The sequence below is a fragment of the Atta colombica genome, unplaced genomic scaffold (assembly GCF_001594045.1).
Source record: "Atta colombica isolate Treedump-2 unplaced genomic scaffold, Acol1.0 scaffold35, whole genome shotgun sequence".
Lineage (NCBI taxonomy): Eukaryota > Metazoa > Arthropoda > Insecta > Hymenoptera > Formicidae > Atta > Atta colombica.
This window is the reverse complement of record NW_017259459.1, coordinates 343,608-359,189: the sequence shown is the minus strand read 5'-3', so window position 1 is coordinate 359,189 and position 15,582 is coordinate 343,608. Positions and strand designations below refer to the sequence as shown.

Here is a 15,582-nt window from a genome sequence, read left to right as displayed (position 1 = left end):
ATATCTTTTTTATTATTATTTCTTATTTTTACATATATTTAATATTTCCGTTAAATTACATATAAGAAGTATTCCAAAGTTATTACAATTTTAAGTTAATTACAATTTTTTTTAATCAGTTGTAAAATATTTTAATTTTTTTCATAATTTTTTATCTCATGCCGCATTTTTTAATCTTTTAAAAACAATTCTAATAAGTAAAGTGCATTTCTCATTAATAAAAAATTGTAAATATAAATTTATTTTTTTAAATGTTTTTTTGTGATTATATATACTTTGCATTATAAAATGCAATAAATTTATATACTTCATATATATATATATATATATAAAAATCTAATAACAATTATGTTTTCGTATTAGATTGCAATTGTACTTTTCAACTTGTATCATTTCTGAAAAGAAATTAAAAAATATAGTAGTTGCGATGTGTGCGCCGACAATTTATTTCGTAAAATAAATTGCCTTTAATAATGCGTGCCGTCGCTTCATCGCACTTTGCTTCAAAGCGAGGCGCATAAGAATGTCCCAAATTGACTACAATGCGCACAGAGAGGATTGACAGCGAGAGATTTAATGGAATGCGCTTGGTTTCCTAATACGGAGCCGTGTTTATTGCCGCTTCTTTCATTCTTTAGTATAACCGTTACTAGCCTATATTATAAAAGGTATAATATAAGAAATTGGCATGAAAAAAAGGAACAGAAATAATAATAATTATCTTTCTAAACTCTTTAGAGTGGAGTCTCATTTTAAAAGAGAAAATTCTGCCATTCTTGAAAAATTCCCAATTTTTGAAAGTTCTCTTTCTTTCTATAAAAATACAAAAATACAAAAATACAGAAATTAAATGAATTTATAATGAACAATATAATAACAACAATAATAAAATATTATATTTAAAATGTCAATATTTAAAACAATTATTTTGATTTATTGATGTCTAAAAATTGAATGAAGTTGAATTGCTTCGTTAAATTTGTTAATGATCCATACTTAAAATTAGAATTAATAAATATAATCTATTAGATAATTAATTTAAACAAAATTATTTAATTAATTATTATAATTTTTTAAATTTTAGATAAATCACTAATTACATTGGAAAATCAATTTTTTAGACTAAAATTCATTTATCTTAAAATCACATTATAATAAAGTATAAAATAAGCTTCATAATAGAACAGCACGCAATTATTTTAATTTGAAAATTTATGTGGGAAAATTGTTAGAACATTAATATGAATGTTATGAAATAACAATTAAATTAAGTTCTACCTAGTTATATATTTTATGATATTTAAAAAGAGAGAGGATGATAATTTATTAATTATCACAGATTCACGTGTGATAAAAAAAATACTGTAATGATGAAAAGAGCGCGCATGCTCTCGACGAAAGGGAGGCGCATTCGAGAGTTTGTGGCCAGTTGAGTTCCGTGTTCCATTCAGTTTACCGGCACTATTTGCACGGTTCGGGTTCCTTCTAACACGTGCAGCTTGACGGACCGATGATGACAGGAAACGCATCACATGGCTGCAATGCCATCTTAATTTTAATCAGTTGCAGTTGTCGATGGGCGTTGAAACGGAAGTCACGAGTCTGTGTATAAGCAAGGAACATGTTTCGAACCACCTGTGAAGGCAACCTGACGAGAATTACAATCGAAACGTTGCGTTGCGTGAAATTCGATAACGTGGATACACTAATCTGAGTGAATCCTCAATCGTGGATTTATTTGCGTCAAAATTGTGAGTGACATCTCGTTGTGCGATGTACAAATTGTCCATACTCGATAGAAACAAAATAAATCATATTTAATATAAAACAAGTAAGAGTTAAAGCCTACAACATTAAAATCATGTTCAATTCTAGGAAATGCGATAGCGAGTATATGTGATCTGATTGAATTACTTAAAATTAATAAATCGATGATAAATTATCGATTCCAGGCAGATTGAATTGGCGATCCATTAGAATTGAATTAATCGTGATCAGAAAGTTTGATTTTTGAAAGAAAAGTAATTAAGAAAATGATTAAAGTCTTACTAGTTACTTAGCCGACAGTTCATTAAGTTCGTCTCTTCTAGGAGATTGTTGACTTGCGCAATCCTGTTCGATATTGGAATTGCTGTACCAGAAAGAATTTTTGTTAAATGACATGGAACGTATTTTGTCAATGAAAGCAATTGCTCGTGGAATCTAGAATCCTGTTACCGCGAATTTAATCACGTATGTTGATCAATCGTAGATTTTGAATATGAAATATGCGGAATGCTTGCGCAATTGCAGTAGCTTGTTGATAATGAAAATGTGAATTCTATTTAAGATCGAATGGTAAATATTTAAACTTTCGATGATTCTTCTGGCGAACTCGAGAGACGCTAGAGATATTGCTGTAGAGCATTCTTGTTTCTAACTCGTCTCTAACACTTGATAAGTAATTTTTTATGAGAAATTACGCAGAAATGGAAATAGAATTTTATTTTTAAGATTTTTATGAAGATAATGCAAAAAGGAGCTTTGCTGAACAAATTTAATATTAGTTTATAATAAATAGTTTAATATATTTTTTTTAATTCAATCAAAAAAGTTTTGCAGTAAAAGCATTTAATACATATCGTTTTATTTGAATGAGACTATACATTCAACAAACGAAAGTTTTCTGTTAAAGTTACTCATAAGTAAAGCTATATCTAAAGTGTGAAAAAGTTAATAATGTTAATCAGACATGGAATACGCTTCCTCGAATTGCGAATTCTCGTCAAAATTATAGAAGATAAACATTCGTCCAAAGCTTTCTGCAAATTAACATTTTCACCGTCTCTGATCTATCCGATCAAAGCATTAATTCCCATTGGAATTCCCGTTTTAAATGAAGAAGCTAATCATTTTGCGAAATGATCAAATTCTCGCTATCTCGTTGAGAGCTTTCCACACTGTATCGAGATAATTAATGGTGATTGTATCGCGACGAGAGACTTGATGATGTCACTTAACATTTCCAAATCGGCGAAAGTGGTGGCTATTTTAAAACAGACGAAAACGGTAAGCCGGATTCGCGTCGCGAAACACCGTGGTGCTATTGCGCACCTGCGATTCCTAATGGATTTTCTCAGGCTGCAACCCAACACACGACAATCCGTCATCGAAACACACGAAACTCCAATGCCGAAAATTGTCGCGGCACGACGGAAAGTGCTACCGACATAAAATTAAAATTCCTTCTTCGAAAATGCAAGAGAAACCGACATAATCGTGCTTGTATGTAAAACCTGTAAATACATAACTCAAACGGCGAGCTACCTGATACCTCCCTCCACCTAAGTGAAAATACGTGATAGCGTGAACGTATCATGTCACGAGGATACGTTGATAGTGGAAGAATATGAAATAGTCTAAAAAACGAGAAAAGACCAGCGGAAAAACAACGGAAGAACAAAAGCAAGGTGCACTTTAATTCTACATTTGAAAACATGCTGACAACGATGTCTACTGTCGCGTTCGAATTGAATTCGTCTTATTATACGACGGCGATCGGTAACAGCGCGCTCGATGGATTCTCAGGTACTCTCAAGATTATATAGTCGTAAAACGATAGTACTACATTAATTAAAAACACTCGGGATACTTATCGTGAAATATGTCTAAAGGATCTTAAGTATCTTGTAACTATATAATTTCAGTAATCGAGTCGGAGAATGCTACTTCTGCGCTGTACATGCTGCCTGCCTACATACGAACGACTTCGATGGTTACTTGCATTATTGTAATGATCTTGGGGATAGTAGGCAATCTAATGGTAATTTTAATTTACATTTTATTAATATCGAATACAAGTAATATACTTACGTTAAATTCCGCGGATGTTGATGTAACGGACCTAAATATTTATATCGCGATATAATTCGTAACCAATATATACTAAATGAAGTTAAAGTAAACGCAAGCGACTCTGAATTTGAGTTTTCTTCAGTGCGAAAGTCAAATATAAATTACATAATATTTGGATTTTAGTAACTTGAAATAAAATAAAATAATAATATTAGTGGGAGATTCCAAGAATAAACTAAATCTAATACAAGTAAAATGCCTGTGAGGACTGCCTGTGAGAAATTCCGAAATTTTTACGTTTACTTTAACTTATTTGGTAAGTACATCTCAATTGGTTGCGAATTACATCTATTGCAATGTGAATATTTAATTTACGCACCAACATTCCCCTTACAAAAATCTAATACTGGCAAATTTATTATTGAATGATAATTAATTATTTATGTTGGAATACAAAAAGTATTAAATAACAGTGCTTTTAATTACTTAGAATAATTACTGTCTTTCAGTATTGATTAGTATTAGATTTCTGTAAAGGTCGGAGGCTCACATAGGTATTTTACTTGTATTAGACATATTTTTGGAGCCTATTAATATTATTTTATTTCAATTTATTAATATCTGTTGCAATTGCATTTATAATCAATGAAACATCAAGAATTTAATCGCTATTTTTATTTACAATTCGTATTATCACTATCGATGTATCAATCTTTAAAGTCGATTGTTGTAGCTCTCGCGTGTAATTCTCAGGTGCCGTTGGTCGTGTTACGGGGAAAAGACATGAGGAACAGCACAAACATCTTCCTGGTGAATCTGAGTGTCGCTGACCTCTGCGTGCTCGTGATTTGTACGCCTACAGTGTTAATCGAAGTCAATTCTGGCCCGCAAATCTGGCCGCTCGGCGAGCATATGTGTAAGTTCAAACCAATTGCGTAAAAAAGCATGACGTATTTTGGTATAGATATCTATTCCTATCACCGCGTGCAGCAGCCACTCGACATGGCGCAATGATTTGTCAGGTCGGTTAAATCCAAAAATACCGAACATCACATATTTTTTCAACGGACATTGATAAACCCATGTCATTCTTTTTTCTTTTTATGAGCCCACGCATGGCTCATCATTGCTAACACACACATTTCTGTTGCGTCACGGAGGCTCGAATATTCGAACCAATTCTCGCTACAAATTCACCGGAATTTCAGTTCACGATCGCACGATCATGGCATATCGCAAATACGTTATTCATTCTCTAAAATGTTAGCATGCACGAAAAGCAAATTATGGTAATACTCATACATTGATGTAGTTATCTTATCATATTTTTTATCTACTTTTATTCTTTGAGTTATTATGTCAAAATGAGTTTATACAGATTTCATCTAGTTTTATCACATTTTTGGCCATGATGCAATGCAATATCTGAATAACATACATGTATAATGTGCACTTATAAATATGCATGTATATCACTATATGCATAACATGTATATATATTTAACACATGATAAATTGATAATATACATGTAATTACTAAAATAGTTAAAAATTACTAAATAAATAATATTAATTTCTATAATGCGACAATTAAAATTCTAACTAACTCTTAGTTGAAGATACGTTAAAATATCTACATTTCGACTATAAGGAGAAAAATTTTAAATTCGATGCTATGATTAATTGTGCGTGTACATGTTTTATAGGAAGTAGGAAAAACGCACTTTTTTTGGTTGCAATTTAAACGTCAATATCGTTGGACGCTAAAAGGATAATTTAATTGATTTTTTAGTTTGTTTCGCATTGCGGTGGAATGATGGATGCAAACTTTTATCTGGAGTGAACGGAAACGTCATTGCATCGCAGAAGCATTGCTGATTTTTTAAAATTGACAGAAAGTATCCAATCTCATTTTTTTATTGAACTGACGAAAGGGGAAAAATGTCATGTCTTTTTTCCCTATATGTCATACATTGCAGATCTATCAATGTGCTCACAGATACGCGATTAAATTGCAAACTCGGCGGATCGATGTTAAATCTAACTTAATTTCATTCCATTTTTCTCAGATCATATCATTTGTTTGAGATAATGTTGCCCGAGAACAATAGGAATTGTTTTTACATACAAAATGTCGTTCTACTGAATGTCATTGCGGTGGTTGTTGATAATTTTGTTTTTTTTTAACTTTTTTAATATTTATTCAAATTTATTTTTCGAATTGACATATAAATAAATCTTTTTATTCTATATATTAATATCTAATATAATTGATTTTCCATATATCTAATATAATTTGATTTTCCATATTTATCCGAATTGTAATAAAATTTGTGGTTAGGTTTCATAATCAATTTTTTTGTACATATAATAAATTACATTAAATTAAGAAATGAATTAAATTTAACTACATGTTGTATTTTAATGTATTTATTTTGATTTTATATATTTCTCTGTTTTTTATTTTCAAAAGCAATCTTTATAAGCCTTTTTTGAAATTATTAATTGTATCGCATGGAGAAAACTTAGAGAGGACCAATTGGCTAACCAATTTGGCTAGTTAATATTGGCGATTAAATTATTTTCGAAAAATCGATGTTGTCTCTATACGAAACGAGAATGCCCTACTTTTGTAGCGTTAGTTTCTTGATAATCTATATTGCAGGAATATATAAGGAAGAAGAAGGAGACAAAAAAGAGGGAGGTTTAGAAATCCTTTTGAAATATCAGTGAAATATGAGTGATCGTACTACAGCCATTCAAACTTTTATGAGCTTAGTACGAAGATGCGAAAATATCTTGTGAGAGAAAAATGCTGTCGACATAAAAATAGTTTTAATCCTTTTCTCCATTATGCACATGTATCGTTGAAAAATCATAATTATTATTATATATCATTATTAAAACCTAGTGATTACTGCTTAATTAAAATAGATTATTTTATGAAATGAAAAGAACGCTGTAAGCTGATACTTTTTTCTGTTACGTTAATTGACATAAAATGACGACAGCTTTTTTCAATGATTAAAACTATTATTAAAAAATGTTAATATCTACTGGTAACATTATTTTTCGATCAAAACATTGTACTTTAACAAACTAACTTTTCAAAATATTCTTATAAATGTTTGATTGTATATTACAATTAAATACTTCTTTAAGTAAATTTCAGTTTTTGCAAAATGATTTTTTTTGCTACGATATAAATTTATGAAAACTAAAATATAAAATTTTATATTTTGTAATTTATTATTTTGAAATTATTGTGTGTTATAGTATTAGTTTGTATCATAATTTTTGTATTTAGGAAATCATATTAATACAAAAAGAAAAGAAATAATTATATTATTAATGTTCAAAATTAAAGTAATTAAAATTCAAAGTCATGTTTTTGATATCATAATTTTACTTTTAAATTTTTCACAATTGAGCAAAAAAATTATAGTAAGAAGTCGCCTTTTCGTAAAAAAACATATAATATAACATTGATTTTTTTTCTGTTATATATCTTTTTCTCTTGAGATTGATATAAAGATGATAATAATTATTTATTATCGATAATAAACTGATTAAAATGTGACAATAAAAAGATCAAACAAAACCTTTTGAAAACTTTTTATACTTTACAATATTTTAAACGCATAAAAACATTTATTACGTGTGAAATATGCAGAATTAATCGACTAGCTTTTTAATTACTAATATTTAATAAAAATTGTAATTGTTAGCGATTTATTTACGAGCTGTACAGTCACCACAAAAGATTAACTTTGCTAAGGTAAAGGTAATACTCTGCGTGATCCAGTTAATTGCTGGATCACATATTGTTTACTGTCTGTTGTTATTGTAATTTTGATTTATTTGTGATACACTGGCAAAGAATTCAAATTTAAGAGTTAAAATGCGAATTAAATTCAAAGAGAATTCAATTTATCTCACGGGAATATTTCTCTTATGTATTTTTTCACAAAATAAATGTAAAATTTTTAATCAACATCCTGTTTTTAATTTTCAACTGTAATAGTCAAAGTAAATTCTATTATAGATAATAAAACAATATTAGCATGTAATTTTTTAAAATTAGATTATATATACCTATATAAAATATTATATTTATAACAAAGATCTTATCTCTTTAGATAATTTTTTAACAAAACAGACTATAATTTGAAACTTACAATTAATATTTTTTTATAGTAAAACTTTTTATTATATTATTTAAATTAAATTTAATTAATTAATTTAATTTGTTTACTTTTTATGAATAATTAACATTATTTTTTAAATAAACAATAATTTTTTAAAATTATTGTTTATTTATTTAAAAAATAATTACTCACTAAATTTTTATTAAAATAATTACTCACTTTACTTAAATAATTATTGTTCATTGTATAGTTTCATTATTATTGAAACTATTATCATTTCTTTTTATTCATTTGCGATAATGATAATGATTCGATAAAGATAAAGACTCAGTTTTATGTTTTCTTTAATATCTCTCGATTTTATGATGCAGTTATTAAAAATGTTTTAAGAAGCAATTAGTTCTTTTGTCTTATTACGCTTCATAAAGCTTGAAAATGAAATGAAAAGGAAAAAGGAAATATTATATATATTACCTTTATAAAAATCATTTATTACACTGTTAAATCAATAATAATTCGACAATCAGATATTTCTAATATAATACTCTCATAATATAAAAGTATTAATATAATGCGAATACAAATAATTAAATTTATCGATTATGGATATTTTTCAAAATTGACAAATGATATTTAATATCGTTGCCATCGATGCCACGTTATTTGCACGTGAATGACACGTTTTATTTACACGTCAAATAATTCTCATTCGATCAGCGCTACTAACGGATGAACATCGAGATGCCCGTGTTCATAAACCATTGGTACCATATGGCGTTGCAGGGGCGAGAATTCTTTCGGCTTACAATTCCATATGAGCGATCGCCTATATATTTCGACTCCCTGATCTCTTTCGCTCGGAAGAATGCAAGAGACGGCGAAATGCGGAGGCAACGGGAGGATCGAATCAACCAGCGGGTTACGAGAACATCGTGAGGGGTCTCTATGGCTGTATGAGATGCGTTTATCGTGGAGGGTCGCGCAAGGGTGGTCCAGATGGGGTGTGGTATAAAGAGGGGGATAGCATTTAGGCGCGTCTGGGTTTTATGAGGCGCATACGGCGACGCGCGTCTTAAGTCGATGTCCTCCTCCTCCTCTTTTCCTTGACACCGGCATATCTCTCGTCCGGCATTCCTTCGAAACACTGCCTGCTCTCACGGTCGAGGCCGCGTTAGCGTTTATTGCGACGTAAAACTTCTCATGACGGTATAATCACAGGTATTTCACTTAGAAAGTGAAAAGTTTCCTTACACTCTCGCGATGATAAATCAGTCTAGCTCGTGCACGTAGCGATTACGTTCATGGAATTTTAATTATGTTCTTCGACTCTTTTCTAAGCCTAGTAATTCTATTCAGAATCATTAATTCTCAGTGCGCATTGTAACCTTTTTATAAAATCAGTACAGCGTTGCTATTTTAGTAATGACTTTTGCTAAAATAGCAATTTTATTAGCGATGAGCGCCTTTTATAGGTATACTTACATATGTTGCGTTTTATATATGTATGAATTTCATATGTAATTACAATTTATGACATAAACTAGGTATTTGTATCATATAATAGCCATATGCTGATATTTTAACGTTATAAAAAAATATCAATTAAATTATATCTATTACTTTTATTTATTACTTTTAATTATATTTTTGAATCCAAATGTTTATTCAACTATATCCCAAACAACAGAACAACAAGTCACGATAAAGTCATTTTGACGTTATCAAACTTGTATGTTTTGTTCGTATCAAACTTATGTTTTGTTTGCAGATACGGCAGATAAGCATAAATCAAATAAAAATATTTTTATTACAGATGAATAAAAAAGTTTTAAGTGTTATTTATACAATACGTTCTAAAAATATTTTTGCTTATAATTTTAATTTTATCAATATTTTATTGTTAAAATTAATAACTTATAATTGATTTTTTTATGTATATTAATTTATAATAATACCAATTTATAAGAAATAGTAGAAAAAGTTGCTAATTGTCACAATACTGCTTGATGTAAAATATTTAATTAACGAAGACTCTTGTGTGATATTTTTCTTTATCCTTTAAACAGAAAAACTGATGATCAATACGCAAATGTAACAAACTTAGCAAGCCGCTTTTTAATGAGCAAGAAAGCACTTGTAGTTCTCATTGCAGTTTAATATAGTGATTTTTAATTGTTGTTTAATTGTCTGCTCATTACACAGAAAGGGTACTTTATGTAATCTACTGTATCTAAATATTAATCTAAATATTATACATATAATCAATACAAAACTTTCGTTTACATCAAAATTCTCAAACGAAAAAACTCATGAAAGTATAACATAAGGGATTTTTTCTTTCACGACACAAAATATCACTACTGTGTCGATGAATCTATTGGATTTTGCTTGTCGTTGCAAAACTTTTGCGTAACATAAAACATTGACATGTTATCGCTACAATAAGAAATAAAGTTTAATCATAAACCTCGTATATCTGCAATATTTCTCTTCAAAACGTTTTAAATCCGATCTAGAATTGTTCTGAATTTATATCTTTTTATTAAACACTTTAAAAATTATAGGTAAATGTTGTCTTTTAATGAAAAAATAATAATGGAAGTTATTAAATATAATATATACAAGATACCTCTTAATTAAATTAAGTTCCGAGTTTGCATGGAGTTAGATATGGATATTGTGTAGGAAATAAGTTTCTCCTTTCTTGCTTCTTTTTTTCTTTATCCTGATTAACTAAGTATTCGCGTTCTATACAATTTCATTGTCGCTGAACAATGACCAGCGATATGTAAGCCTCTATAAATCTTCGTCAAAAATTACGCTATTGAATGCGATTATAATAAAAGAGATTTATCTACTTAGCACGATTATGAAACTTCTCGATTAAACAGAGCACAACGAATAAAACGATTAGCTAAATAAATTTGATAAATGGCTAATCTATTTTTTTTTGTATAGGAAATAATGAAATCTAATTAGATATTTATATATGATAAATAATAGAAAATAGGAAATATATTATGTGTTTAATTGTTTTATTTTAAGCAACTTTTGCGACTAAATTGTGACAAATACCTAGCTTTCTATTCTTAACTGCATGAACAACTTGATATATTAGTTATTAAGTCGAATCGAAAAAAAAATTTACAAGTAAATTTCTGTTACTTATTTGAGTAGTTATTTATTCAATTTTATAATAAAGACTATATTATTTATTTTTTTATTCTGTTATATGTTTTAAACATTCATTTTTAACTATTATTGATAATTATTAACTCAAAAAATTTGCTTCTTTGAAAAGATTACCGAAAACAAAATGTTAAAATGCATAAGACAAAAAAATTTTTTTTGTATATGTAAATTAATTTTCTAATTTTTATTTTGAATTAAAATAAGTAAAAAAGTAAACACATAAAAAATAAAGAACACACATTTCTTATTTCTCATTATACGTTTCTTGTATTTATTTAACTTTTATTTATTTCTGTATTTGCAATTTTCATAATTTTGGAAGAATAAGTTTTGCAAATATAAAATTTTTCCTCTATTTCACTAGGCAAATATATTTTATCAGTGCAGTTTACTTTTTTTTTCTTTGTGTAATTGTTCCTCTATAATGATTCTTTTTGAGATACTAAACAGAAAGTTTCAGTTAACATTTGATTTGAATCTCGACATGATTTCAATTCATCGTCTGCAGAGTAGAAGAACAACATACGCAATAATAACGAAACATATTTGTTTCGTTATTACTGTAAATTGTCTTTTTCTGTTCTTTGACGTTCTGTATGACGCTAGGAGCTTTATCTTACGAATATTGTATCTATGAATAGAAATTTTTCTCTCTCAAGAAAGATAAATTTAATATCACGGAAAAATTGACGTCCAGATTTAGACTGCTCAATGTAAATTACAATATTGAAAGTTTGCCTATCGCTCTCATAAAATTCTTCCAAAATGGCAAATCAGCTTTATTTAATTATACTAATTGTTTTTTAATAATTAATAAATGTAATAATTAATAAATGTAGTTGTTACGAAAACATATTTCAGACTGAATATTTATTAATTTTTATTAAACAGTTTAATAGTTTAATTAATAATCATATAAAATAAATTAATAATCCGATAAAATTTATTATAAGTACTATGTAAATTTATACAATATCATATAATAGGACCAAGAAGTGATCCGATTAGAAAAAATTAACGATTTAAAGACATAAAATCTTAATTATGTTTGGCAGAGATTGTGAAAATGGTGAAATTTATAATTATATTTAGTCTATAAATATTGCTCCGTTAAAATGTTTTGATTTTCATCATTTTCATCATAGAATCAAGCAAAAACAAATCGCAGATGTTAGATGTCTACGATGAGAAGTTCAATCTGTCTGAAATTTGCTGAACAGGTTTTAGTGTTGTCATTCCATGAATGCAACGCATTGTGCTGGCGGATATCGTTAGAACGAAATGACATGCAAGAAAAGACAAATGATAGTTTTAACAAGCATAACATCCAGCCGCGAAGATAAATCTGTATGCAAGCATAATGGATCTGCATGAGAAGGAAACGAGTTAGAAAATTAAATTTTTGTCGTTTTACCTGAATTCAAGTTTCGACTGTTCGTATGTATCTTTAAGTCTGACAGATCTGGACAATTTAAAGTTTGAAATTATCAAATTATTCTAATTGTTCGAAAATCAGAAAATTTCGAGTTATAATAAATATGATTGTATCGGCAATCGAATTAGCAGCAATTATTTCAGTACATTTGAATGTTCGACTTAAATACTACGTAATAGTTTTTCGAGTTCTTTTCGGTGCACTGTCGATCTAATAAAACTTCTAATTACGCGACTTGTGACAAACAGTTCTTTGTTTACCAAGGCATTATTGTAATGTGCACATTGACGTTGGCATGAAATTGAAAAATATTTTTCTCATTACATTGCACGACATCAGAAGATAACATCGATATGCATTGAGGTTTAACGCAATAAGTGCAACGTCAATTCTTGTTAGCGAAATTTTCCAGGTTAAATAAACAATGAATGTTCTCTTTAGCAAAGCACACTAACTTTGATGACAATTAATTTGTTTTCACAGTCATTAAAGTAACGCATACTGATAGTAATGACAATGTCTCATTACTAAATGTTTAAGATACTAAGTTTTCTCTAGAATGCTCTAATTGAAAGGTCGAAAGCTTAAAGTTATATGGTTACAATCTTCATTCATTATTTTAACTCTAATAGAATTTACTCAAATTTAACTTCTATTTCAAATATTCAAAAATTTTCTTACATTTGAAAATTTTATCTGTGAGTTATATCTTATGAAACTAACAGAGAAGATCATTATTTATAAAAAAAAATTGATAATTTTTCATTTACTTTTACAATAAGTAGAAAACTACAAGTAAAAGACTAAAGAAATCTTCTGATAAATGATATTTTTATACACAGGATTCATTTTCAATTATTTTTAACAGTAATTATGAATATAATAATTGCATTTTATATTGAAATTGATTGCGATTTAATATTTATTCGTATACTGCATGCGAATAGTATTTATAATTTTTTAATAATATATAGTAATTTATAAACATATAAGATCTCTAATAAAAGAGAGAGCAAAATAAATTAAATAACTAATAAATAAATAAATAAACAAATTTTGTATATAAATAAATAAAAATAATTTATAAATATACGAACTAAAAAGAGATGAGATATTTGAAGCTTTAGCTTTTACGGAGAGATTATACATGATTAAACGTAGTATGTATAAAATACACCATGTTAATAGAATTCCTGAGCTATTAAATTATAATTGCGTTTAATTTGAAATTAATTGCACTTACTACATAATCCGTAGAAAAATATCATCAATTCAATTGTTTTCAATTTACAGATTAATATTAACTCAGTGAAAAAAATAAAGATTGGAATAATAAAGAGTTATTATAATTGACAGAAATATTGTTTTCACATAACAAATATAATTATGATGCAATATTATTTGCTGCAAAATTAATGTTATTGCCAGTAAATTTACATTTTATGATTATGATTTTGATTATAATTATTATATTATAGACAAATATAAAAAAATTTATTATTATACATATACAAAAATTATTTCATTTTTACATAAACCATACGCAATAAAATAAATTGCTTGTTAATGATATTTATTAAATGAACATTCACATCGCATGCATATTATATATAATATAAATATCATAGAAAGTTTATTGAGACGATATTTAGTTTTAGAAATGTTTTATTTTATGACTTTGGATTTGCGAAGTATTGTTGTGGAACATGAACGCAGATGTATAGTTTCTAGTTTTTGAATTATAACACGTTTCCCAGATCTAATAAATCATTCGATCTAATCTTTTTACTCAATTTAGAATGAAGATTTTTTTTCATAAATATACTTCGAAACAAAGGATTAATATTTCTCATAATTTCTTTTAAATTGGAACTTCTTTACAAATTAATCCATTTAAGAATTTAAAAAAATTTAATTATCAGAAAAATTTGATTAAAAATATTATAATCAATTTTTATTTTTGCAATTAACGTTGCTATTTTACTGATTTGAATATATATCGCGATCAACGAACTTAAAAAAAATTTTGAATGGCGAGGAGAAGAAAGGGAATAAAAAATTACTTGTCCGAAAAAATGCGATATAAAAGTTACATTAGCCGGAACTATCTGAATAGGAATTCGATTTGCACATCTGGGCCGCATCTGATAGGCAAAGTAGGTTGAAGATGACAAATAATGCTACGTCACGCGATGCTATGTGATAGCATGTACTTTTACCACTGTCTCTTTTTCACTCACGACGATATAAAAGCTAATAAAACGCTCATTAAAAAATAATCCTTTATAATCACTTTTACATTTCGAACAGTTATATCTTGACATATGCCAAGATTAATGCTATTTGTACATTTTGATGGACATATGTTTGAATTTTGCCTCTCGTGCATCTCTCTGTCCCTCTTAATAAAATTTCTCAATTTACAATTAATTTTTTTCTAGTCTTAAAGAGCAATACGCAGATGAATTTACAATGGAGCGGCAGTGAAATTGTGCAGTTAATTGTTACAAATAAAATTGTTTCAAATAAAAGAATCTTGATCAATTAATTGAAACAACTACAATGATGATAATATGCGGTATTTTGAACACTATCGACTCAAAATATCAAATATTTTTGCATGAATTATGAAAAAAAATCAATTAATTTACGATATTGTATTTTTGATGATACATAACTTTTATCTCATAATATCTCATATTTTCATTTTTCGTGATAGAATTATCTTTTTGTTGTCAGTTGTTCTTCAGAAATCTTCAGGAATAAAACCCCCAAATTGAGAGACATCAATATATTCGTACTACGTAGTAGTACGTAGTAGAATACATTGAAGTATTCTTATCCATGAAATCAATTAGACTTTTTATTTTTATTGTATCAAAGAGTTGCTATGAGTTACATTTTACTTCACGCACTATCTGTAAAATATATTTATTGAATTTATTATTAATACTTATTATTAATTATTTATTA

The 15,582-nt window shown here is 27.8% G+C and overlaps 1 protein-coding gene across 1 annotated transcript in view; it reads left to right on the top strand.

Moving 5' to 3' along the window:
- Window positions 1-3,476: 3,476 nt before the first annotated feature.
- LOC108690708 (growth hormone secretagogue receptor type 1) overlaps window positions 3,477-15,582 on the top strand; it is a 42,188-nt gene continuing 30,082 nt past the window's right edge. The window contains exons 1-3 of the mRNA XM_018198137.1: window positions 3,477-3,567; window positions 3,687-3,802; window positions 4,588-4,750. Coding sequence (XP_018053626.1) covers window positions 3,477-3,567; window positions 3,687-3,802; window positions 4,588-4,750 — 370 coding nt within the window. The remainder of the gene's footprint in view (window positions 3,568-3,686; window positions 3,803-4,587; window positions 4,751-15,582) is intronic.